The following is a 25,770-nucleotide window of genomic DNA, read 5'->3' as shown; positions in this document are numbered from 1 at the left end:
CAACATTTGGATAATGTGGGGCGAGGAGAATCATGGCTCAGTTAAAGAGTGACAGTTTGATTGGTGTGGGTAGGAAAACGTGGCAAGAGAGAAAGACTGGAATCAATCACAGAGGTGTTTAGCTGGGGTCATGTGATCCCATTCTTGTTTTTATTGCTTCTGATTACTCTATTGTTGAGTGATTGAGTAAAGCGAAGTGATTACAGGGAAAGAGTTCATGTTGAAATTCATAGAAACAAAACAGGCTTAATGCGATGGAGGCCCAGGTCAAGGGAGTTGGGGTGGGATGACAGTTTAATCCAGAGGAAAGAGGCTGTGTGTGTGTGTGTGTGTGTGTGTGTGTGTGTGTACAACCAGTGGGCAAGGCTGTGTGTGTGTGTGTGTGTGTGTGCGCGCAAGGGAGTTGGGGTGGGAAGACAGTTTAATCCAGAGGCAAGAGGCTGTGTGTGTGTGTGTATGTGTGTGTGTGTGTGTGTGGGTAGCGAGACAACCAGTGGGCAAGGAGAACCAAAGAGAATGCTGAAGTTTTGACCCCAAACTTGTAAATGAACAATGATGTTGACATAGGGACAGGGTAGAAAGTAGACAGCATAAGGAATTTGACTTTTACACAATGGGGCTGGAGCTGTAGGAGGAACAAGACAACAGTTAAAGGAAAAGGACAGAGAAACAACACTGCAGAGGATCAGAAGAAATTCGAAGAACCAGTTACTGTTTGCAGTGACTAAGTTTGGGAGGGCCACTGGAAGAAGCATCTTAGTGGGATAGTAGAATTGGAAGAATAGAATTAGTGGAGGACTGAACTGAAAGTGGAGACATCAGCAAGTGCAAGCATCTCTTTAAAAGGTTAGTAAGTTAAAAGGGAAAAGAGAATTAAAGTTGCTTGAGAGAAAATTGAGATCAAGGGAATTTATTTTTTTAATTCAGAACAGGTAAGCTGAGGACACAAGGGTTAAATATGGAGTTGTAGCTGCTACCAAAAGTATGATCATGAGCTCAAGTGAAGGAACTAACCTTGGAAAAGTAATACAGACAAGTACTGCATTCTTTAGAACAATGAAAAAAAGTGAAAAGAGGAAATATAAATTTGGAGCTGGATGGGTGAAATATTTAGAGAATTGATGGTTTATGATATCTACTTTTTCATGCAAGTAGGAAGTATAAAAAAGAGTATATGTCTATAACTGAGTCACTTTGCTATATAGCAGAGATTGGTACAATATTATAAATCAACTGTATTTCAGTAAAAAAAAAAAAAAAAGTATAGCCATTGATAACTAAAGAAAAGAGGATGGGGCAGCTTAAGAATAGGGGGGAGAGTTTAAAAGAGCCACACTGCAATTATAAAGAGAACAGGAAATTTCCTGGCAGTCAGTGGTTTGGATTCAGCACTTTAACTGCCAGGGCCCAGGTTTATCCTAGTTGAAGGACTAAGATACCACTAGCTCTGTAGTATGGCCCCCAAACCTAAAAAATATAGAAAGAGAATAGGATAAGAATACTAGAAAGAAAATTGCTGGAAAACCCCATAGATAATAATATGTAATATTGGATGGATGAAGAACCAGGTTGAAAGTCATATCTTCCAGCTTTAGCAAAGGTGAAACAATTTGGGTTTAGATGGAAGCCAGGGACAAGCCCATGGTGTGTTCAGTTCAGTTCAGTCACTCTGTTGTGTCCGACTCTTTGCACCCCATGAATTGCACACGCCAGGCCTCCCTGTCCATCACCAACTCCTGGAGTTCACTCAGACTCACGTGCATCAAGTCAGTGATGCCATCCAGCCATCTCATCCTTTGTCATCCCCTTCTCCTGCCCCCAATCCCTCCCAGCATCAGGGTCTTTTCCAATGAGTCAACTCTTCGCATGAGGTGGCCACAGTATTGTAGTTTCAGCTTCAGCATCAGTCCATCCAATGAACACCCAGGACTGATCTCCTTTAGGATGGACTGGTTGGATCTCCTTGCAGTCCAAGGAACTCTCAAGAGTCTTCTCCAACACCACAATTAAAAAACATCAATTCTTCAGCGCTCAGCCTTCTTCACAGTCCAACTCTCACATCCATACATGACCACTGGAAAAACCATAGCCTTGACTAGACAGACCTTTGTTGGCAAAGTAATGTATCTGCTTTTGAATATGATATCTAGGTTGGTCATAACTTTCCTTCCAAGGAGCAAGCGTCTTTTAATTTCATGGCTGCAATCACCATCTGCAGTGATTTTGGAGCCCAAAACTAATAAAGTCTGACACTGTTTCCACTGTTTCCCCATCTATTTCCTATGAAGTGATGGGACCAGATGCCATGATCTTTGTTTTCTGAATGTTGAGTTTTAAGCCAACTTTTTCACTCTCCTTTTTCACTTTCATCAAGAGGCTCTTTAGTTCCTCTTCATTTTCTGCCATAATGGTGGTGTTATCTGCATATCTAAGGTTATTGATATTTCACCGGGCAATCTTGATTCCAGCTTGTGCTTCATCCAGCCCAGCATTTCTCATGATGTACTCTGCATATAAGTTAAATAAGCAGGGTGAACAATATACAGCCTTGACGTACTCCTTTTCCTATTTGGAACCATAAGACATAGGTAAATTTTTAATGATTATCGTGAGTACACTAAAGAAATAAATACATAAAAAGTAAACTTGAACTATCATAAAGCGTAAACAAGTATTTTATAAAAGTAGGAAATACTACTTACAAAATAAGTGGTATAACAGAAGGTTACCCATGTGCTGTCATGAAGAAACATGGAGAAAATTACAGAATACATGGATAAGTGCATAAAAGATATGTAGTTTTTCCCTCTTAAATTCTTCAAAATGCATTTAAAACTACTTTAATTTCTGGATAATAGTTACTTCTGCTGTTGCTCTTGATCTAATGCTGTAATGTTATTTGCATTCGCCAATAGTCAGATATGAGCCACTGAGGAAAGTAACAGGAATATTATCACTGACAAGAAAAATAGAATTTAGTCATAAAACTAAGAGTTTATTGAATACAAACTGTCAGTCAAACCATATCAGTTCAAAGCAGTTTTCAATCCCAATCTCCCAGTATGTCCTGCCCTTTCCCCACCCCCATACGGGGTCTACAGGTCTATTCTCTACGTTTGTGCCTCTATTCCTGCCCTGGAAATAGGTTCATCTGTACCATTTTTCTAGATTCCACACATACGTGTTAATATATGACATTTGTTTTTCTCTGACTTACTTCACTCTGTATGACAAACACTTCATCTGTGTCTCTACAGACATGACCCAGTTTTGTTCCTTTTTATGGCTAATATTCCATTGTGTATATGTACTACATCTTCTTTATCTGTTCACCTGTTATTGGGCATTTAGATTGTTTCCATGTCCTATCTAGTATAAATAGAGCTGCAATGAATACTGGAGTACATGTGTCAAATAGATAGCTGGTAGGAACCTGCTATAAAGCACAGGAAGCCCAGCTCTGTGCTCTGTGATGGGTGCAATGAGAGGCAGGTCCAAGAGGGAGGAGATGTATATATAAAGGTAGCTAATCCTCTTCATTGTAGAGCAGAAGCTAATACAACATTGCAAAGCAATTATGCCCCAATAATAATGCAAAAAAGAACATTTTTCAGTTCATCTGTATAATGGACCTCTAGTCCCCCATCTTCTGTTGAATAAACAGTAATACAGAGAATCTAGGTAATCTAATTAGCCCTTTACTTGTACTTACATACTGATACATATGGGGGAGGTGTGGAGGGGCAGTGAGGAGGAGGTGAGTGGACCCGATGTACCATAAAAAGCTAGGGCACACTTGGTGGTCTAGCTAATTAGTCCCTGTCACCATATAGAAATATACGATCTCACTGAACAGCCTTTGCAGTGTCCCATGTGGTCATTCTCCCAGCCAGGAGTCACTATCCCCCAACCCCATGTCAAATTTCTGTCCTTTCCTTCAGTTCAGTTCAGTTCACTCGCTCAGTTGTGTCCGACTCTTTGTGATCCCATGGACTGCAGCATGCCAGGGCTCCCTGTCCATCACCAACTCCCAGAGCCTACTCAAACTCATGTCCATCGCATTGGTGATGCCATCCAACCGCCTTATGCTCTGTCATCCCCTTCTCCTCCCATCTTCAATCTTCCAGCATCAGAGTCTTTTTCAGTGAGTCGGTTCTTCATATCAGGTGGCCACAGTATTGGAGTTCGGGTTCAGCATCCTTACCAGTTAGCAGTTAGCAAGTCCCTCACCATCTCTTGAGCCTTTGTGAGTTTTCAGTTGTAGCTGCTCTTGGTCTTTTCCTGTGACTATTGAGTAGAGGTGATGTAGCCTCTAGTACTGAATTTGAAAAAGGAAGAATGATTGCTTACATATCTATTCATTTTTTTACAGGCAGGTTACATTATTCTTCATTGGTCTTACTGAGCTATCTCTGAAAATAAAAAGAAATGTTGCATTACAAAGATTCTAGTCCTCACTGGATCTGTATGAAAAGTTTGTAGCTCCACTTAACTAGATTTTTAGATCTTGTTAACGCTAATGAGCATCTTTGTCTTTTCTAACCTTGATCTGCCATTTGAAAGTTCTCTGCACACATGTGTGCTATGTTGCTTCAGTTGTGTCCAGCTCTTTGCTACCCTGTGAACCGTAGCCTGCCAGGCTCCTCTGTCCGTGGGATTCTCTAGGCATGAATACTGGAGTGGGTTGCCATGCCCTCCTCCAGGGGATCTTCCTGACCCAGGGATCGAACCCACATCTCTTATGTTTCCTGCATTGGCGGGAGGTCCTTTACCATTAGCACCACCTGGGAAGCCCCTTAGAAGTCCTCTACCATTATGTAAATATAGAAAGGAGCTGTGTTCAGGTAACTCCTTGCCCATTTCCTGAGTTTTCCCAACTGAGGAAGTGTTCTCACCTCTTACTCGATGGTATAAGAGTAATGACTCTAGGGCCAGAGTGGCTTAGGTATCCTGAGCCACCCCAGGGAGCTCACATGGGTGCGACAGATACTTGAAATTTTCAAGGGAAACACAGAAACATCTGTCAGTCACCTACAGAACGAACAGCTTGAAATTGTTTCCATTTTCAACTTTAGATCATTAATTTTTGTTCAGTGACATCATATCTTTGAAAAACTGGGTTGTTGATAATTGTTGTGATAAGAAGCAAGCATTGCAGAAAATCAGTGTGAAGCAGGAAGTGAGGGAGGCAGTGTGAAGCTCCTTCCCAAGTGAGAAGTTCTGTAGTCTTCAACAGGTGCTCAGTTGTTGAGACAGAACCATATTAAATAGTTTGAACTGAACTCTTAATAATTTCCACTGTTAGTTATTTCTTTTGGCCGGTGGGGTGCTGTAGAAAATTGGTGGTGGTAGTTTGGTGGTTTTAGTCACTAAGCCCTGTCCAACTCTTGTGACCCTATGGACTGTAGCCTGCCAGGCTCCTCTGTCCATGGGATTTCCAAGGCAAAAATGCTACAGGGGGTTGCCATTTCCTTCTTCAGGGGATCTTCCTGACCAAGGGATCAAACCCGCGTCTTCTATATTTCAGGCAGTTTCCTGCATTGCAGGCAGATTCTTTACTACTGAGCCACCAAGGATATAAATTACTGAAATATTAAGAGTGTCATGAATTGAGAAAGTTTAAGAACCTCTTATTTAAGTTATTTATTCATGTTCTTAGGATTGGAGTTAAATCAAATCTCTGTGTGAAAAGATATTTTGTTAAGAGAAAGGAAAAAATTCAGTAGATTCACAGTCATGAACTTCTGGATGAGCTCTAGAATTGATAATTTATCCTATTCTTTACCTCAGGTAGACAAAATAGTTTTTTTTTTTTTTTTTTTTGCCAAGAGTGATATTATTTTGGTAGTGAGCCAGATAACCTGGGATTCCTCTTACCAGTCCTTGGAGGTTGGCAAGTTACTATCATTATTATTGTCATTAGGGTATTGATACAGACCCTAAACTCACACAGCCTTTAAATATCAAGAAGTCTATTGACAGAATATTCTAACGACATTGGCTGCTAGAATACTGTTTTGCTACCTTCTTTCTTATTTTTTTTTTTTTTTAAATTCCACTTCTTTCTCCAGTCCCTGGGGTTGTTTTATTTCTAGCTCAAAACACAAGAGATCTATAAATGGCTAAAAATACTTATAAATTAGTTAAATATGCTTTTTCGATTTTTAAATTAAGGAATTAAAAATAGCAGCTGAATACACATTTTATATTCCTAATCTCTTACTAAAAAAAAATCATAAAAGGAAGTTCTAATATTCTGACGTTTTGAATAATCATGTTTGTTAATGCCACAGGGTAAAAACAGTCCATTTTAATGTGTTACCATAACATTTGTTTGAGTTATCCTTGCACTATGCTCCAATCTTTGAAAATAGCAAATTAATTATGTGTTCTAATAATATTGCTTGCTTATCACTGCCAAAGTGATATATCCTGAGGTCTTAGGAAACATGTAGAGATAAATATTAGTTATGAAAAGTTCTTAAGTCAGAGGGGAAAAAAATGGAGATTGACCAAACTTACTAGTAATCCCTTATTTTCATGCTAAGGCTACTAAAATTCTATTATGTCCTTAGGAGAGTTTGCCCTAATATTTAGCATACAATTTTTTGAATTTCCTCCATACTCAGATGCTTCTCAGTGTTTCAACTCTAATTTTAATTGTGGGGAAAAAAAAAAAAGGCACCCGAGCTTTCCTCAACTCCCGTAACTTTAGAGAAAAAGGCAGTGTGAAGATAAACTATTGAAACTTGTAAATGATTGACTGTGCAGTTAGCTTTGACCTCAGACTTAATATTGATACTTTACAAAAGGTAACATCTACTTTTTTAAAAATATGGAGAGAATGGTAGCTTAATAAGAAAAGTGATCACTGTACAATTTTATGAGCTCAAATTCCTGCTAGGGAGCAAACTCAAATCAACCTTGGTCAAGGAAGAGCTGGCTTATTTTTCAGTGAATACAAAGAACATAACCTCTAAGAGCAAAGTGTGAATTAAATTAATTACTCAACTAAAATTAGGAAAATTTGAAAACCATCTTCAATGAAAAAGTGACAGTAACCTATGCAGTGCTCTCAGTACAATATGGCCCTAAATGAATGAACCAAGTTGAAAATTATGAAGTCTTCTTATTTCTTGTGAGGGACAAATGGCCATTACACAAGAGGATCGCGTTCTATCAGTTTTAGATACTGGGCCCAGGGCCTCCCGCTTGCTTTTTTATCCCAACACTCTGTCCTCTATATACTCAGTCAGTCAGTTCAGTCTCTCAGTTGTGTCCGACTCTTTGCGACCCCACGGATTGCAGCATGCCAGGCCTCCCTGTCCATCACCAATTCCCAGAGTTTACTCAAACTCATGTCCATAGAGTGATGGCATCCAACCATCTCATCCTCTGTTGTCCCTTTCTCCTCTCCACCTTCAATCTTTCCCAGCATCAGGGTCTTTTCAAATGAGTCAGCTCTTTGCATGAGGTGGCCAAAATATTGGAGTTTCAGCTTCAACATCAGTCCTTCCAATGAACATTCAGGACTGATTTCCTTTAGGATGGACTGGTTGGATCTCCTTGCAGTCCAAGGGACTCTCGAGAGTCTTCTCTAACACCACAGTTCAAAAGCATCAATTCTTCTGCACTCAGCTTTCTTTATAGTCCAACTCTCACATCCATATATGACCAGTGGAAAAACCATAGCCTTGACTAGACTGACCTTTGTTGGCAAAGTAATGTCTCTGCTTTTGAATATGCTGTCTAGGTTGGTCATAACTTTCCTTCCAAGGAGTAAGCGTCTTTTACTTTCATGGCTGCAGTCACCATCTGCAGTGATTTTGGAGCCTAGAAAAATAAAGCCAGCCACTATTTCCACTGTTTCTCCATCTATTTACCATGAAGTGATGGGACCAGATGCCATGATCTTTGTTTTCTGAATTTTGAGCATTAAGCTAACTTTTTCACTCTCCTCTTTCAATTTTATCAAGAGGCTCTTCAGTTCTTCTTCACTTTCTGCCATAAGGGTGGTGTCACCTGCATATCTGAGGTTATTGATATTTCTCCCGCAATCTTGATTCAAGCTAAAGAAAACTAAAATCAAAACCATTCTCTAGCATTATAAAATTACAATTTCCTGAACTTTAAATCTTGACAGTGAGTTGTGGGAATGAAGTGGATAGATCGGGGAAAGAATAAATTTGATTTCTAATGAAGGTAACCAATCTGTGTCTTTTACCACATTCTAAATAAAGGTATTATTAATAATTGGCTGCATTTTTGAATGAGAGTTTCATGCTTTTACTCATTCAGCAAATACTGGCCATACCTATTCCATATCTGGGTATTGCTTGAAGATACCATAGATCCATGACAACAAGTCAAAGAATTTTGTTTGGATCATACATTCTTGTCATGAAAAAAAAATCTAAATTCTTACCCAGACAGAAAAGCAGACTTACCCAGTCATTATTGAGATTCCTGTATAAATTCCTCTTTCCATTTACACATCATTTCTTTTAAATATTGATTATGTTTGTCAGTCTTAGATCCTTAGTGAGTTGATCTCAATGTCATCTGTACAGTTTTATGCACCATATAAGGAAACATAATCACACTATTGGAACATTTATATGATGTGCTTCATGAGATAAAATACACTAGGGATTAAGTCATGCTCACTAAATCCCTGTAAGATGAAAATTTTAAAATATGCTATTACAAATAGGAAATAAAGAGCCTTCAACCAAATCTGTGTTTTTTCTTCAGAAAAAAAAATCAGGACTATCGAACACTGGGTTTTGTTATCAGATTCCTAGCACTTTGTGGCATGCTTGAGGTATAGATTCACTGAAGAAATACCCCGATTTATTCCATCTGCCTGTTGAGATTTCTCTCAGACTTTTGTGTCAGCTTTCCATTCATTGTCTTAAGACTTCAGGGTTTTCTTAATCTTAGATAAATAAAACTTACTTGTCATTGACATGGCTCAGTGGTAAAAAAAAAATCTACCCGCTGACAAATCAATGCAGGAAACACAGGAAACAGGGGTTTGATCTCTGGGTCAGGAAGATTCCCTGGCAGAGAAAAAGGCAACCCATTCCATATTCTTGCCTGGAAAATCCCATGAACAGAGGAGCCTGGCAGACTACAGTCCATGGGGTTGCAAAGAGTCGGACATGGAAGAGTGACTAAGCACACATGCTCTGGATTGTCAACCTCTAGACGTATATGGGACCTTAACTCCTACAAACTGTCCATGCAAGTAGAGAAGTTAAAAGCAGAACAAAAAGGCCATCTGCTGGCATATCTGCCAATGTTGGAGTCTGCACCGTGACAAGAGATCATTTAAGCAGTTCGGTGCCTGACATCGCGTGCCAGAAAATGTTATCAATGGTCCCAAGGCCAAGTCCTCTGGGCTCCCAGTTTTCTTTCCAGGGAGAACAGGGCTGTATACAGATCTCATGTTTCTGTGTCTCAACATTGATTTTTCCTTTGGGACTTAGAGAATTTCAGACTGAATTTGTTCTGTGCATCAGGGCCATTTTGTTTGGCTGCTTATTTTTTTTGTTCCTTTGTTTCATTTTTGGTTTTTGCCAGAAAAATCAGAAAACAAGCATTATGGTTTATGTGTTATCTAAAGGTCTCTGTGGTGATTTTTTTTGGTAAAACCTTCATTCAGTCATTATTATTTTCAATTATGAGTTTATTTTTACAGAAACTAAAAAAAAAGAAGGCAGTTGGGAAAAGAACTTTTGCAACAAATCACAGTGTTAATTCTGCATGTTAGCAACATACTTTTGTTTTATGTCTTTTTATGTTCATATTTATCTTCAGTATATTGAGTCCCCATTCATTTTTTCCCACCTACTATAGAGAGTAGGTAAAATTTCCTACATGTTTCACTGTTTTTTGTTTGTTTGTCTTACATTTGTTTGAAGGTAGCTCATCAGGTGGTACTAGTGGTAAAATACCTGCCTCCCAACCCAGGAGACATAAGAGACATGAGTTTGATCACTGGGTCAGGAAGATGCCCTGGAGGAGGACATGGCAACCCACTCCAGTATTCTTGCCTAGAGAATCCTGTAGACAGAGGAGCCTGGCGGACTACAATCCATGGGGGTCATAAAGAGTCAGACATGACTGAGCAACTTAGCACACAGGCAGCCCATCTGTAGTATTTCTCTAGGAAAGGAACCTGATGTTTCCCAGACAGACAGCTTGCCTATAACCCGGCTCTCCAGACACAGGAGCACTCTATGAGTGGTGAAAGTATGCCATAAAGGTTCACAAACAAACCTCAGAGTTATCAGTTTAAGTTCAGGATTTTTACAGGGTTTACCACGTTTCATCCTTTGTGATTTTACTGTCAGTAGACTCTTTGGGAAGTGATGTATATGTCCGTCTAGTTAAGGCTATGGTTTTTCCAGTAGTCATGTATGGGATGTGAGAGTTGAACTATAAAGAAAGCTGAGCGCCAAAGAATTGATGCTTTTGAACTGTGGTTTTGAAAAAGACTCTTGAGAGTCCCTTGGACTGCAAGGAGATCCAACCAGTCCATCCTAAAGGAAATCAGTCCTGAATATTCATTGGAAGGACTGATGTTAAAGCTGAAACTCCAATACTTTGGCTACCTGATGTGAAGAGCTGACTGATTTGAAAAGACCCTGATGCTGGGAAAGATTGAAGGCAAGAGGAGAGGGGGACAACAGAGGATGAGATGGTTGATGGCATCACTGACTCAATAGACATGAGTTTGAGTAAACTCCAGGAGTTGGTGATGGATAGGGAAGCCTGGCGTGCTGCAGTCCATGCGGTCGCAAAGAGTCAGACACGACTCAAAGACCGAACTGAACTGTATATAAGAATTTATTCTTACACTTGCCTGGCATCTGTATGGAGAAGGCAATGGCAACCCACTCCAGTACTCTTGCCTGGAAAATCCAATGGACGGAGCCTGGTAGGTTGCAGTCCATGGGATCGCAAAGAGTTGGACACGACTGAGCAACTTCACTTTCACTTTTCACTTTCATGCATTGGAGAAGAAAATAGCAACCCACTCCAGTGTTCTTGCATGGAGAATCCCAGGGACGGGGGAGCCTAGTGGGCTGCCGTCTATGGGGTCGCACAGAGTCAGACACGACTGAAGCAACTTAGCAGCAGCAGCAGCATCTATATAATCTTTATAGTTGCCATAGCATTCTCCCGTGAAGTTCAATACTTGATCCTCAAAACAATCATGTAAGGAAATGAGAAAGTATTATTAGCTCACTTTTAGAAATCACAAAATTCTGCTCAAAAGTGTGTCTTTTCAGCATGCACACACACACACACATGCACACACACACACATGCACAGCGTGAGTTGGAATCCAGGTATCTTGACCTTGAACATAGTGATATCGACCAACAGCTGCGGCTGAACCACTCATTTGGCATTTGCTGGCAGGTACAGTAGTCTCTAGGTGAGAATAGAAAAATTAAAGCAGTTGAACTAAAATCTTTATTTCCCTTTCTGGGGTGGAAAATCTTGATGGGCATTTGGGCAGATCTTTCCACTTAGGCTCTTTGCCAAATAATCAAAATTTTCTGTTATGTTAATATATCAGTGCTTTTTTGCCCTTAAGCTTAGAGTAGACTTTTTTTTGGTTATATAAAACATTGTCTTCCTTGGAAAATTTGTAACTGAAGGTTTGTAAAAATTGCTCAAGAGCTGCACCAGTTGAGATGAGAAGTCACTAGCCACAGGTGACAGATTTCTCTTAATTTAAATTAATTAAAATTCAATAAAAGTGGGCTTCAGTTCCTCAGTTGCCCTAGCCACATTTTGAGCCGCAAGTAGCCACTGTGGCTGGTAGATACTTAGACAGCACAGAAAGAGAACATTTCCACCGCTGCAAATACCTGTTGGGCTGTGCTGTTCTAGAATCTAGAATATGGACTTCTATGGGGCTTCAGAAGAGTCTGAATCTATTTGTGCATGCAGAAAGCAGCATGGTGCAGTAAAAGTGAAATAGTATTTAAAGCCTGGGTTTAAATCCAGCTCCACTGCTCATTTTCATGCCTTGGGAGTTCGTGACTCAATAAAACTTCAGAAGCCATGTGGGGACTGACACCGGGTTACTAAGTGCTTACTTTGTCAGATAAATGACTTTATTTATTTAACAAGGAAATTCCCATCGATATACACAATCATTTTATTTTCCAAAGGCGTTTCACTTGACTTTTTTTATAAAGAGAGTGGCACATATTCTCATAATAAATGAGTCTTCCAAAGGAGTACAGTTAGCTTCTTTTTTTTTTTTAATGTGTCTTTTTTAAAAAAACTCACTCCTTGGTTCATGTTTATTCTCTTCTTCACAAAGGCCAGTGAACATTCTGTTGGGCAAGAACCAGGTCACAGCCTGGCATTTTTGGAAACCACTAAATTCTGCCACTTGCCAAGGGCATGACTGCCAATGAGTTACTCAAGTTCTCTGAACCCAGTTCTTTATCTTAGGATGGGACTATGAGCATCCATTTAATGCAGAGGCATCAGAATTAAATTCCATGGGTCGGTAGAGCAGGATCGGTACACAGTAGTTGCACAGAAAGCATCCTACTCTCATGTCTCTCCTTAATGGCAACCCACTCCAGTACTCTTGCCTGGAAAATCCCAATGGACGGAGAAGCCTGGTAGGCTATAGTCCATGGGGTCCCAAAGAGTCGGACACGACTGAGTGACTTCACTTTCACTTTCTTTTCATCTACAGAATTGTTTTACCTCATGCAGATTTTAAAAAATTGTTGTTCTTGCCACCCATAAATCTTTTCCCTGGGAACCCATTTTGGAGAAAAACCGAGCAGGCAGGGCCACTGACGTTAACAGGCCTGTCAAGTGAGATAAACTAGGAAAGAAGAACCTGTTCCTACAACGGAGTGAGGACACTTCAGAAAGCTTGCTGTGTCCTCAACCCTTTCCTGTCCTCCTTCCCCCTCCATGGAGGTCAGGCATCACCATTACATGACAATGATTTGTGCCTTCACAAGCCTGGAAGGATCCCTTTCTCGTATTGGCTTTTATTACACAAACTAATAGGCTTAGAGAATGTCTCTATGTTCGCAAATCGCTTTTAACTTCTTACATCTAGAAAACCTTTTGCTGTATAATTTTGACAGTGGATCATCCTTCATGCCGTCATTTAACAAATTTGAGGCCATTTATTGGCATCATGTGTATTCTCTAATGAAGCCTTAAATTTTGTCTTATGACAAAGAAGAGATTACCCTTCAGACTAGAGAATGTTTGCTTATGTTGCATTAGCTCCAGTTTCATTTACTTTCTTATCAGTGCATGTGGTATGAGCATACATGGGCCAAAAAAATGAAGGGTTTTGTTTTAAGAATGTTTTTGGTCAAATATCAGGCCAGACCTTCATTCTTAAAATGTGAGGAAGCAGTGAGCAAATGATTTAAATTTTAGAAGACTAAATAGCTTTCAATGTCTGACTTTGATATATAACTTTCCTTTCTAAAGTTATATGATATAACTTATTTATTTTTTTAAAAGATTTTCCTTTGGACAGCATTTCTAGTTTCACAGCAAAATTAAGAGGAAAGCACAGAGATTGCTCATATACTTTCTGTCCACTACCAGAGTGGTACATACATCTGTTACAACTGATGACCTTGCATTGACATCATATGCTTTTAATCTTAGGAAATATACCTTAAAATGAAATTTTGCAGAGCAGATGGTGTTTGAAGGGTTTTTACATTGCGTGGTACAGACAAAATAAGAGAGTAAATTCTCCTTATACTGATAAGGATGCACCTTTTCCTCCACAATACTTTTATCCTCCCTTATTTGAAATACAGAGGCAGAAAATCAAAATACTTTCCCTAGGATTGCACTCAATCCTAGGGAAATGTGTATACATTATGTATACACAGTGTATACATAAATAGATTTATATGGGGGTATTTACCTATGCATGCATATGCACATAAATGCCATCTCCTGAGACATTTGTTTTGTATGACATGCATGTAATTTAGCTGCACTCTGAATATGAACGTATGATATTGAACTCTCAGCCAGAATTATCACCTCAGTAGGAAACCAAAAATTATTTGATTTCATCTTATTATTTTAGTTTAGGGAAGAAGGACATGAAAATCAGTAGATGGGTAGAGACTGTTTTGTGCGTCATTTTAGCGATTTGTCTTGTTCTGCATTTCACACTAACTCTTCCACTTGCTGTCTTTATGGTATACATCAGCTTCATGAGATGAAAAATGTACTGGACATTAGGGATTGTTTGGAATGTGCTTTTGGCATTGATAAATGCCACTACTGATGCCAAATTGCACAGTGTTTAAGCACAGACCCATCAAGAGTCATACTGCCTGTGTTTGAATGCTGGCTCCGTCATGCCATGGGCATTTGATTTTTTTGTCCTTCTTAGGCCTCCCGTTCCTAATCCACACAAAAAAAATACCTAATACAGGATAATCAGTGTAATGTTCTTTTGCATAGTGCCTAGTGCATAGTAATAGTTTGATAAATATTAATTACTGTTATTATTTTATAGGGGATTCCCAGGTGGCTCAGTGGTAAAGAATCTTCCTGCCAATGCAGGAGATGCAGGAGACGCCCGTTCGATCCCTGGGTCAGGAAGATCCCCTGGAGAAGGAAATGGCAACCCACTCCAGTACTCTTGCCTGGGAAATCCTGTGGACAGAGGAGCCAGGCAGGCTACAACCCCATGGGGTTGTGGAGTCAGACACAACTGAGCGACTGAGCACACACATTCTTTTATAATAATTATAATTGTTTGAAATTATTACTACTATTATTTATCAGTTTTTTGGATATTTGTACTCTGATTTTTCATAGTAATTGTTCTGAAAGCCCATTTAAGAAATAAAAAATAATAGGAACATATTAAAAGGGCCCCCAGTGCTGAAATCAACAAACATTGAGTGATTTTGCTGAGCATCAGTGGAAAGGAGGTTAGTTTAAGTTACTATTCAAGTCTATTAGGAAATTACAATTCTAGGCCAAAAGAAGGGGTTAAAAGTACATAAGCTGTTTCCTCATAAAGTTAAGAACTTGAATGTTCTCACACACCTGTTTTCATAGAATAGGTATTAGCTCATTTGTCTGTTAAAATTGAGGAAAGGGCTGTAATTCCGTTTCTCCATTTGGAGTTTTTCCTTTTTGGTTCTAGTATGGATTTTAAATGCAGAGTTGATTTTCAAGTGGGGGTTAACATTTCAGCTTGATGACTGATAACTATGGTCAGGATTATAGAGAAACCACCGAAACTGTGCATACAGACATGCACAAATGGCTTGGAATTTGATACTGAAGAAATTCAGATTGAATCATGCTGCTGCACAGAGTACTGAATTGCTTTAATTTTGATCTTGTAGTAACTTTCATTACTTTTAGTCCTCACTCAAACGTTCCTGAACATTCCTGCCAAAATTCAAGTCTCAGTAGTTGTGATTTTGACCACGCTTTTGTGTTAAGTGGGTCACCTTAATTCCAAGTGGCCAGTAGCAACAAAGAAGGTTACTTTCAGGTGTGGCTGATGTCGGCTTCATGTTATAGGAACTTCAGTCCCTGGGGTCCCATAGTGGAAGTACTAGTCTTTTTTTTTCTTCTTACTAACAGTGAAACTAGTGCTAAACTAAAAGGCCAAGCAAAGCAGAGAAACCGTATTTTCAGGTGAATCTGATAGACAGTGAAGAAGAGATTTTCTTTGTTTTTATTGTTTCAGTAGTATTGTATCTACTAGGAATTTATGGAATTCATAATGCCTCCTTCATAAGTAACTTTAAAAGATTTGTTATATTCTTAAATGAGGCGTTCATATTTTCTCAGAGAGCAACATTATTTTTTTGGAAAAGCAAATCATTAAAAAATGATACCTATGGGAAAATATTTGGTTTCACAAAATGTCTTAGTTGCCAAGTTTCCAGAATATTTTTATTGTCTGAAACCATAGTTTCATGATTTTAATTAAAAAAGGGAAGCAACACACTGTGCTGTACACCTAAAACTGATCTGACATTAATCAGCTATACTTCTGTTTTTTAAAAAGGGTAGCAACGTGCATATTCAGCATTGCCTTTAATTAGTACACAATGAACACTATTTCTCAAGTAGCGTTTTAATTTTTGGCTTTGTCTTATGAACATTTTATCAAAATAAGCAATTTTTTTACTAGGTTGTTTTTAAAGGAATGAACGAACTAAAATACATTTGAGTAATTTATACAATTATTCAGTTCAGTTCAGTCGCTCAGTCATGTCTGACTCTTTGGGACCCCATGAATCACAGCACGCCAGGCCTCCCTGTCCATCACCAACTCCCGGAGTTCACTCAGACTCATGTCCATCGAGTCGGTGATGCCATCCAGCCATCTAATCCTCTGTTGTCCCCTTCTCATCCTGCCCTCAATCCCTCCCAGCATCAAAGTCTTTTCCAATGAGTCAACTCTTCGCATGAGGTGGCCAAAGTATTGGAGTTTCAGCTTTAGCATCAGTCCTTCCAGTGAACACCCAGGACTGATTTCCTTTAGGATGGACTGGTTGGATCTCCTTGCAGTCCAAGGGACTCTCAAGAGTCTTCTCAACACCACAGTTCAAAAGCATCAATTCTTCGGCTCTCAGAGTTATTAGAATCTGTTTTATTTTAAAATAGAATTAGCAGTTACATTTCAATTCATTTAGATATACATCTGCTTGAAAAGTTTAGAGATTACTAAACACAGGCTACAGTCATCAGAAATTATTTAAAAGTATGCCTGCGTGCTCAGTCGTGTCCAACTCATTGTGACCCCATGGACTGTAGCCCACCAGGCTCCTCTGTCCATGGGATTTCCCAGGCAAGTATGCTGGAATGGGTTGCCATTTCCTCTTCCAGGGGATCTCCTGCATCTCCCGTATTGGGAGTCAGATTCTTTACCACTGAGCCACCTGGAAAGCCCATTTAAAAAGTATGTGTGCTTAGTCACGCAGTTGTGCCTGACTCCTTGTGACCTTCTTAGACCGTAGTCCGCCAGGGTACCCTGTCCATGGGATTTTTCAGGCAAGAATACTGAAGTGGGTTGTCATTTCCTCCTCCAGGGATCTTCCTGACTCAGGGCTCGAACCCATGTCTCCTAGCCATCGGGGAAGCCCCATTTAAAAGCATAAAGGCATTTCCCGTGGTTCAAAACAATTGGACACAATCATGTCAGTTTTGATCAACCTCCCATTCCTGGCTGTTGGAGGCACGTAGAATTACTTTGAAAAAAACTGAATTCATTGACTGCTGCCTAGGAGGGACAGTGATCCTATCAGGCAGCATGCAGTTTTGAGAGCTCAAATATTAGGGCACCCTTCTTGAGTCATGGTTAAGTAGAGGGTTATAGAAAGCAAACGAAAGAACAACCAAAACCTGATGATGATCTGAATTATAATCATTAGAAGGAGCTCCGGCCAAATGGTTCAACTTCTGCCTCTGGAATTGGGAGTTGGGTGGGCACACAAAGGGGAATATCATCCATTCTTTCTGACAGCTAGATGGTGCTGAGAAGCTTTTGAATAAAACACTTTGCTAAATGAAAAAAAAAAGTATAAAGGCATGTAAAATTTTTCATGATTCAACAGGTTTAGTGTTACAAACAAGATATAAAGTGGAATTAGAGTGGGATTCTAAGTATGTAAGAAATCATATGTCTGTAAAAATCCTGTGTAACATACATGTGCTCACATATCCAGAAGGAAAGTGTTATCAACAGTTATCTTTGGGTGACTCAAGGTTTTTCTGTATTTTCCAAAGTTTCTATAGTCGATATGAGTCTTATATTTGGTATATGCATATATTGGCTTTTTAAAAGATCAGGTATATTGTACTATGTGTTTGTTTGTTTTCTATGTCTGTACTTCTGCGAACATGGGAATAAAGAGTGGTGAATAGAAAGTTCCTCCTGTGGCTAATTCTTGGGTGTTGTCAAACAGGGCTCCCAGAAGTATCTTTATGCACTGTTTAATTTGGGGCTCCCAGAAACATTTTAATGTACACATTAAAAATAAGAACATACTTGTTCTCTAATTCGTTTCTAAAAGAGGGGGATCAAGGGTGACAATGCATAGGTGATAGTTTCAAGTCTAAATGGAGAAAGACTCTAGGGTGTCAAAATACCGTTGTCTGCATGTTTATCAATTCCCTAATCCTATTGACAAACTCCAGAGGAGAACGACTTTCTGATTTTATAGCCAGAGACAGGGAAGCGTGGAAGATCAAAAAGTTTACACAATATTCAGAAAGTAAGCCTCAGCCCGTGGCCCCTCTTCAAAGCACTAGCTCATCCAGCCACGTGTCATCCTGAAGTTTGCAATGCATGATACTCAGAAGCAGCAGGTACTTTGTGGCCACTAATGCTTTGTAGCTTTGTCGGATTAGAAGTCTTCACTCAATAAAGTATAAACTTTCTTCTAATTAACTGCATCTCCTTTTCCTTCTGGGTTGGTTATAATAAAGTGTGGAAAGGTCATTGGCACGTGCGTTTCACACACAATCTTGAACTAGTTTACAAAGCTCTATTTTCAGGTGCTGCTGTTGGCTGAACTTGATCTGTTAAGAAGGCAAGAAGCTTTTCCTCATTTAAGTACTTGAATAGTTGATGGATCCCAATGAAGTCTCTGTGAGGGTTTGCTTTTTGATTTCTCCCTTTCAGTTTCTTGTCAATTTGGCTGGCTTCTTATTATAGAAAGAATGAGGGGAGAAAATAAAATGCTGTAGTAAATACTGCAAAAGTAGCAGAAGGATGGCCAAAGTCATAGGGAGTAGTTCTTGACTGTGGTCGTTTCTCTCTGGAAAAACAGAATATTCAATAGTGCCCTGTGGAGCCTCACATTCCCCTGCCTCCAGTAGCGCTGGCTCAGAACTCAGCAGGCTTTGTCTTTGAGGAAGGGGAGAGGCTGCCCCAGCCCCAGGGACCAGGCGGGTGACTGGTTCAGCTCATGTTAACCAGAGCAGGTGACTGACACTTAGACAAAGACATTTTTAAAAATTATACATTCATTATATATTCAGAGATAATTTAAACCTTACATAATTTTGAAAAGGAAAGATTAGCTATTTATTAAGGACATTTGCCACTGAAATGCTAGAAATCTACTCTGACTAAAATGAGACAGTCTTGAGATATTTGGCAAAAACAATTTCTGGTCAAGTTAAGTCAAAAGAGTGAAATATCTCCATCACTAAAACTATAACTTCTCTTATGCTTTGACAGAGAAAGGGAAGCAAGATTGATAAATTACCCTAAATATTGTATATTCCAAATAAATTATTTTCAGTGCTTGGGAGTAAAATATAACCAAAGATAGAATTAAGTGTTTTTATATATCCTCACATGCTTTTCAGTTTAGAGTAATTCAAATCCAGTGTAATTCATGTGAAAAATGAAAAGACATTTCCGGGGATTAATATTTGAATGATGCTGTGCCTTTGTCAAGGTGGCTAAGTTCTTAGGAAATAAACTTGGTAATCAGGCAATTATATTGAATAAAGTGGAAGCAAAGATTGTATCTTTGAAAAGTATCTAGATTTTGTATGAGTTAAATTTTGGCTGTCTCCATAATCTCTCCAAAGCGCAGATGCCCCTCAAAAACATAATTGTGAAATGAAGAGGGTGCAAAATAACACATATTTCCTTAAAAGCGTGTACTATCCCTTTATTTTTCCCACACTTTGAATTTGAAGATCTCTGTGTAACTCGATGATGACCAAAACAACTGGTCTAATTATTGTTAACGATCCGTTTACTAACGTCATCCATATGCCGCTAGTGCTGAAGCATATTTCCTGAGTGTTGTTTTAGGTCACTCAAGCCCTTTCCAGAATTGTTCATGAGTGAGCAAACTGTTCAGCTGCAGTGTCCTCAGGGTCATGTCCTGAAGCTTTCAGTGTAGAATAATTCCATTCCCTTTTGATTAAAGGGCTCCAGCTACCTACATCAAGATATACCCCGTGGAGATTTTGGAAATCCTTCTCACAAACTGTTCATGCTAAGAAATACCACGAAAGAACTCTGGGCCTGGGTTTCTCACTTTCTTCCAAGTAGACTGTTGGCGCAACTTTCCTTGCCTCTCCTTGTCCCTCCAAGAGACGTCATGCTGACACCTTGCCCTTGCATCCTGGCACTGTGTCACTCAGGTTGCTATAGCAACAGTACACACAGAGTAACATTCCCCAGTAACCACGGCGGCTGGGACCTGAGTCAGTTGAAAAGTTCCACTGGGTTTTTATTAGCATCTGATGCAGCCCCGTGTCATCTACAGTTCCAAGCCCATCCAAGGCTCACACACAGTGATGCTCAGGACCTTCCAGTGTTAGATGGTCCAGGGACCTCTCACCGGAGTCACTGCCATTGCTAGCTCCTTCCTGGGTGCCCCTCAGTAACCTATAATAAGCAGCCAAGAGTAAACTCAGGTCCTGTTGCTGGAACTCCATTTCTACTGTTTTATATCCTGTGTGCTTAATAACTGTCAGTGACCTTGGTTGATAATCAAGAAGCCCCTCTTTTTACCTAGGGAACTGGTCAGTGGTTAACATCCCAGAAGACACATCTTCACCCTTGTGACTGAGAAGAACATGTGTTAAAGAATAAGGATGTAATTACTGTAATTCTCCTTGGGGATTTATGAATATGAAACATATTATTTAATATGGCTTGAAAGTGGTCCTGGAGTGACCAGTGTCATCTAACATGGGATTTGGTTTCTTTTTCAGACATGGAGATGACCTGATTGTGACTCCCTTTGCACAGGTAAGCACAGCTTGCTGCTGGACAGGTTTCTCAGTCCTCAGAAAGTTTTAATGGCAGGGATTAGTTCTGGTTCTTCATTCTAAATCTAACACAAGTACAGATACAAAGTCTGTGGTTCACTCAAGTAATCTGAAAGCAATGCTAGAGAATATAACTTTGTCCATATTGGTCTGTTTCTTATAAATCCATAGACCCAGAGAGTATCTTTGCTTCAAATTACAAATTGCCCAAGTGACATACTTAAGTGGGACCACATTTCCTTAATTGACATAAGCACTAGAAGAGGAAAGCTATATCATGGGTTAAATTACATTTAGTATAATTAGGTACATGATTAGTGCTTGAAATTCAATATTCCAATTCAACCTGATGCTTTATTTACTCTTCTTTTAAACATGGCATTTGTCCAGAGATTTAACTGAATGGCATATTTATGTTTATGAGTTCCTTTTAGGCATACAAATCATGAAAACACTTTAACCACATGATCCCAGAAATACTAGAAGGTGAAAAAAATCTAAAGAATTTTGGAATATAAAGTAGTTGATAACCTGATATTCTTAGTATAGACCAGTGCTTCTCAACTCTAGTTACACAGTAGAATCTCCTGGAAAGATTTTATCCCATGCTGCACCTCTGATCAATTGAATCCAAAAATCTGGACCCAGGCAGTATACTTTTTAAAACCCCAGTATTTTCTCAGGGAAAGTTGAGAGCTACTGGTATGGGCAGACTAGGGATCAGATCAGATCAGGTCAGTCGCTCAGTCGTGTCCGACTCTTTGCAACCCCATGAATCGCAGCATGCCAGGCCTCCCTGTCCATCACCAACTCCCAGAGTTCACTGAGACTCATGTCCATCGAGTCTGTGATGCCATCCAGCCATCTCATCCTCTGTCGTCCCCTTCTCCTCTTGCCCCCAATCCCCCCAATCCCTTCCAGATCTCATTGGAAAAGATCAGAGTCTTTTCCAATGAGTCAGCTCTTTGCATGAGGTGGCCAAAGTACTGGAGTTTCTGCTTTAGCATCATTCCTTCTAGAATGCGATAAAACTGATTTAACCTGGGGCACGAAGCAGGTTTGGAGCAGAAAATGGCAACCCACTCCAGTATTCTTGCCTGGAGAACCCAATGGACAGAGGAGCCTGGTAGGCTACACTCCACGAGGTCACAGCGTCAGACACGACTGAGAGACTGAGCAAAGCCAGTTTAAAGTCAACACTGACTGTTAATAAGAATGATCCAGAGGGTTAAAAAAATCATAATCAAGGCTAGCTACGTCACAACTAGCGCTAGCAACATAAGCAACTCACTAACTTCTCTATGACTTTTTTCCCCAGTTGGTAAAATTGGGGACTCAGCTGGTTTAAGATAGACCCCAGTCAAAGCCTTTCACCTGCTCTTGTGATGAATGTGCATGGGCAAGCCTGTTCTCCTCTGTGAAATGACACAAGGCTACTTGTCTCATAAGGTTATTATCAAGAGATTGAAGTAACACCAAGCTTATTTCTAGAAAATAAAATACTTAGTGAATTTTGTGTTGTTATCAGCAAGGGTTCTTTGATCTCCAAAATTTCATAATAGGTATTGTTTTTAAAAATGAATAATGGCAGTGTTTGGGTAGCAGAATCATATATGTTTCTAACACTTTTTCAAATTTCCTGACTTTTTTTGAATTTATATTTATTTGTTTGGTGCTATGCTGGGTCTTCGTTGCTGTGCAGACTTTTCTCTGGTTGTGGTGATCAGGGGCTACGCTTTAGTTGCAGAGTGAGGGTTTCTCACTTCAGTGGTTTCTCTTGTTACTGAGAGCCCCTCTGCAGCACGTAGGATCTTCCTAGCCCAGGGATAGAACCTGCATCTCCTGCACTGGCAGGAAGAATCTTTACCACTGACCCACAAGGGAAATCCCAAATTTCCTGAAGTTTTTAATTGCTATAATTTAGATCAAGATTTAAGGAGTCCATAAATAGCAAAGTATGTAGTGATATTTTTTATTAATGCAGGCTATTAAAAATAGAAGAATACCACCACCACCCCTTTTGGAAGTTTAATGTCTCATTTGCTTAAAAGTTTGCTGGAGGTCATTAGTTCTTTCCAATAATTATATTTCTATGTTAAAAAAATTTACAATCGCGTTTCATCATATTTTGTGATAATAAAATCATACAAAGCTAAGGACTTTTAATTGATAGCTGTCAAGAACCCATAACTTTATATCTAAAGCTCAGTAACAGAGTAAATCAGGTAAAATAATATATAAATAACCATCATCAAATGTAAAAACAATCATTCCAACCTGAGTATATTTAGGTCACTATTCTTCTAACTAAAATCTCTAGGTGTTGTTGTAAGAAAAATACACTTAAATATGTAGTAAAATGTGAAAAAAAGTAATCTGTATATCTTATATCAAGTAATATGTGTTAGTCTCCCACTAATTGATAGATAAATTTCAACTTGAACCTTGCCATTAACACTCTTCAATTTTAAGGATATCTAGTCTTTTACATATCAGACATTTTCTGTAAAGTATTATAATTGATATACTGAGAAATATATTATGTAAAATATCACTTAGTCTGTGTCAATGAACTGTTTAACTAGGATGTGTACTTACTAATAATACCCTTGAAATTGGATCTTAGAATAAAAAACACTCTGTATAATTTGTGGGTATATATGATGCCTGAATCATATATAGATTCTTGGAATCTACTTAGGAAAGTTTATGATTAGCTTAATGACTCATATCACCTTATGGAAGGTAGTTATTGCCCCAAGGCTGCAGATTCTTAAGTGGCTTCATCACAGCTTTCACAAATGGCCTTTTACTAGAGTATATAATCTAAAAAACTCTATGTATGTATGTGTTTCTTGCTCAGTCATGTCCAGCTCTTTGCGACCCCATGAACTGTAGCCCGCCAGGCTCCTCAGTCCATGGGATTCTCCGAGCAAGAATACTGGAGTGGGTTGCCATTCTGCTTTTCGACCCAGGGATCAAACCTGGATCTCCTGCACTGCAGACAGATTCTTTACCATCTGAACTACAGGGAAGTCCCTTCTCAAAGTTTTAGTATAGGCTGGAGTATTCACCATTTAATGCTAAATATTATGATGCTTAAATGGTAAGATGTTTTTGTCACTTGAGTTGAAACCAATATCATCGGTCAACTATACGATAGTTGGCTTTCACCAATAGACAGAGAAGACTGTAGACATTAATAGGTTATCCAGGGAAGTGTTGAAATAGGCCAAAAAATTCCCATCATTCCCAACATGCTTTGGGATTGCTAATTTCACACTAGATTATTCCAATGAAAAAAGCCATACTACTTTCAAAATAAAACCTTCGGCATAGAAAAAATAAATATGAGCAAAAGGAAGAAGAAGAAAAGTTCCTATAATTCTTAACCCTAAAAGATTGACATTTTACTTTCTGCCCCTCTCAGTTTATTTTCCTGTGTGTAATGTTGTCGTTGTTCAGTCACTAAGTTGTGTCCTACTCTTTCTATCCCATAAACTACAGCACACTAGGCTTCCTTCTCATAATTCTTTAAAATGGGCCTCCTGCTGTCTCAGCTGCTCAGTGGCTCCTTCCAAGCCCATCTCATTATCTGCCTCTTCTTGAGAACTCATTTCTTCATGCTTTGCCTTCATCTCCAAAACATGAAAGGATCCCTCCCTGTGGTTCCCCAGCCACAGTTTCCTGTGAAGCGAAGAGAATAAAATCTTAGGTTATGAGAGAAATTGGGAAGATGTGCAAGGTCATATTCCACTTTGATTGACAGAGCTGAACCTAAAGCATTGAGCATAGACATAACCTTCAGCAAAGATCCTCCACTCCCCCTCCATATTCGGTTCCCAAGTCTGTAACACTGTCAGGGTTAGAAATTCTTGCTGGTGTCCAATCTAAACACGTTTCCACTTCTAGTTTCTTATGTTCCCCCCGTAAGTTCAGAATCTTTTTGCTCCCCAGGAAGATAACAGCTCTAAATATTTTGTTGTTTTACATTTGAAATATTCTCCTGTGCTTATGCTGAAATCTTTGGGTTTGGGTATTCCCTTAGAGTAAGTGTTGATAGGAATGGTGTCATGTCACCTGATGCCACTTAGCAGCTGACCTTTTCCTCCCAAGGGTGAAGTCTCAATTTGGCCAGAGATCTTGAGGGGCCAAGGAACTCCAAGGAGGCACAACACTGATGCAGTACAGGGAACCCTGCTTTGTAATCAGTTGTCTCTGGCTCCACCTTTTCCGTTATTTGTATCACATCATGAATGACCGCCATGTAAAATTCTTAGTCAATCAGAATCCTCCCCTGGAAGTGTGCAGTATTCAAAGAAGTGGAATCTTTAGTTCAACAAAGGACAGAAAATATCCAGATATTATCTTGTATCCCCCACCCTCACATCATTCAGATGGAGCGAGATATACTTGATTTAAAAGTACAGAGTAGGAACAGCCAAGTCATTTCACCTTTACTCTTACTGAAATTATAGCACCTAGGGTAATTTTAGGAAAAACGTGGTGGTTATTAACCTTGTAAAACATTACTATCCCGTGGTAATGGGACATTGTTGATTTTTTTAAATGCCTCTGTATGTCTTTTCCTCATTTCACCCAGAAATAGCAATCTTGTGGTCTTGTCATTGAATCCAATAGGATCTCCTTATTTCTTTCTCTAAGAAAGAAGAAAATCATCAGATTTCAGTTGCGTCTACCTGTTGGGTTTTTTATCCTTCATTAAAATAAATTTCAGTAGCATGTTCTAGGAATCTAAATACTTTTGGGGTTGAACTATATGAAATTATCAATATTCAACCTTTGCTGGCATACAAAGACAGCAAGCTCATATAGTTTAACCAAACATAACTTGGAAAGAGATTTTCTGCCAAAATGACCTTTCTATCTTGTAAATAATCACAATTTGGCTCCACTATTTTTTCTGGAAGCAAAACCAAGACAAAGAGTTCTTTC

At 39.2% G+C, this 25,770-nt stretch overlaps 1 protein-coding gene across 6 annotated transcripts in view; it reads left to right on the top strand.

The window, feature by feature from the left end:
• Window positions 1-25,770, top strand: part of PDE4D (phosphodiesterase 4D) — an 810,773-nt gene that overhangs the window by 576,813 nt on the left and 208,190 nt on the right. For 5 of the 6 annotated variants that reach the window (XM_005889048.3, XM_070357505.1, XM_005889049.3 and 2 more), the window contains exon 3: window positions 20,758-20,794. In XM_005889048.3, the coding sequence (XP_005889110.1) occupies window positions 20,758-20,794 (37 nt within the window). Of the gene's footprint in view, window positions 1-20,392; window positions 20,640-20,757; window positions 20,795-25,770 lie in introns of those variants that run through there. The other variant, XM_070357506.1, reaches the window with a different exon arrangement.

Source organism: Bos mutus, chromosome 20, assembly GCF_027580195.1.
Source record: "Bos mutus isolate GX-2022 chromosome 20, NWIPB_WYAK_1.1, whole genome shotgun sequence".
NCBI lineage: Eukaryota > Metazoa > Chordata > Mammalia > Artiodactyla > Bovidae > Bos > Bos mutus.
This window is presented reverse-complemented; position numbering and strand designations above follow the sequence as displayed.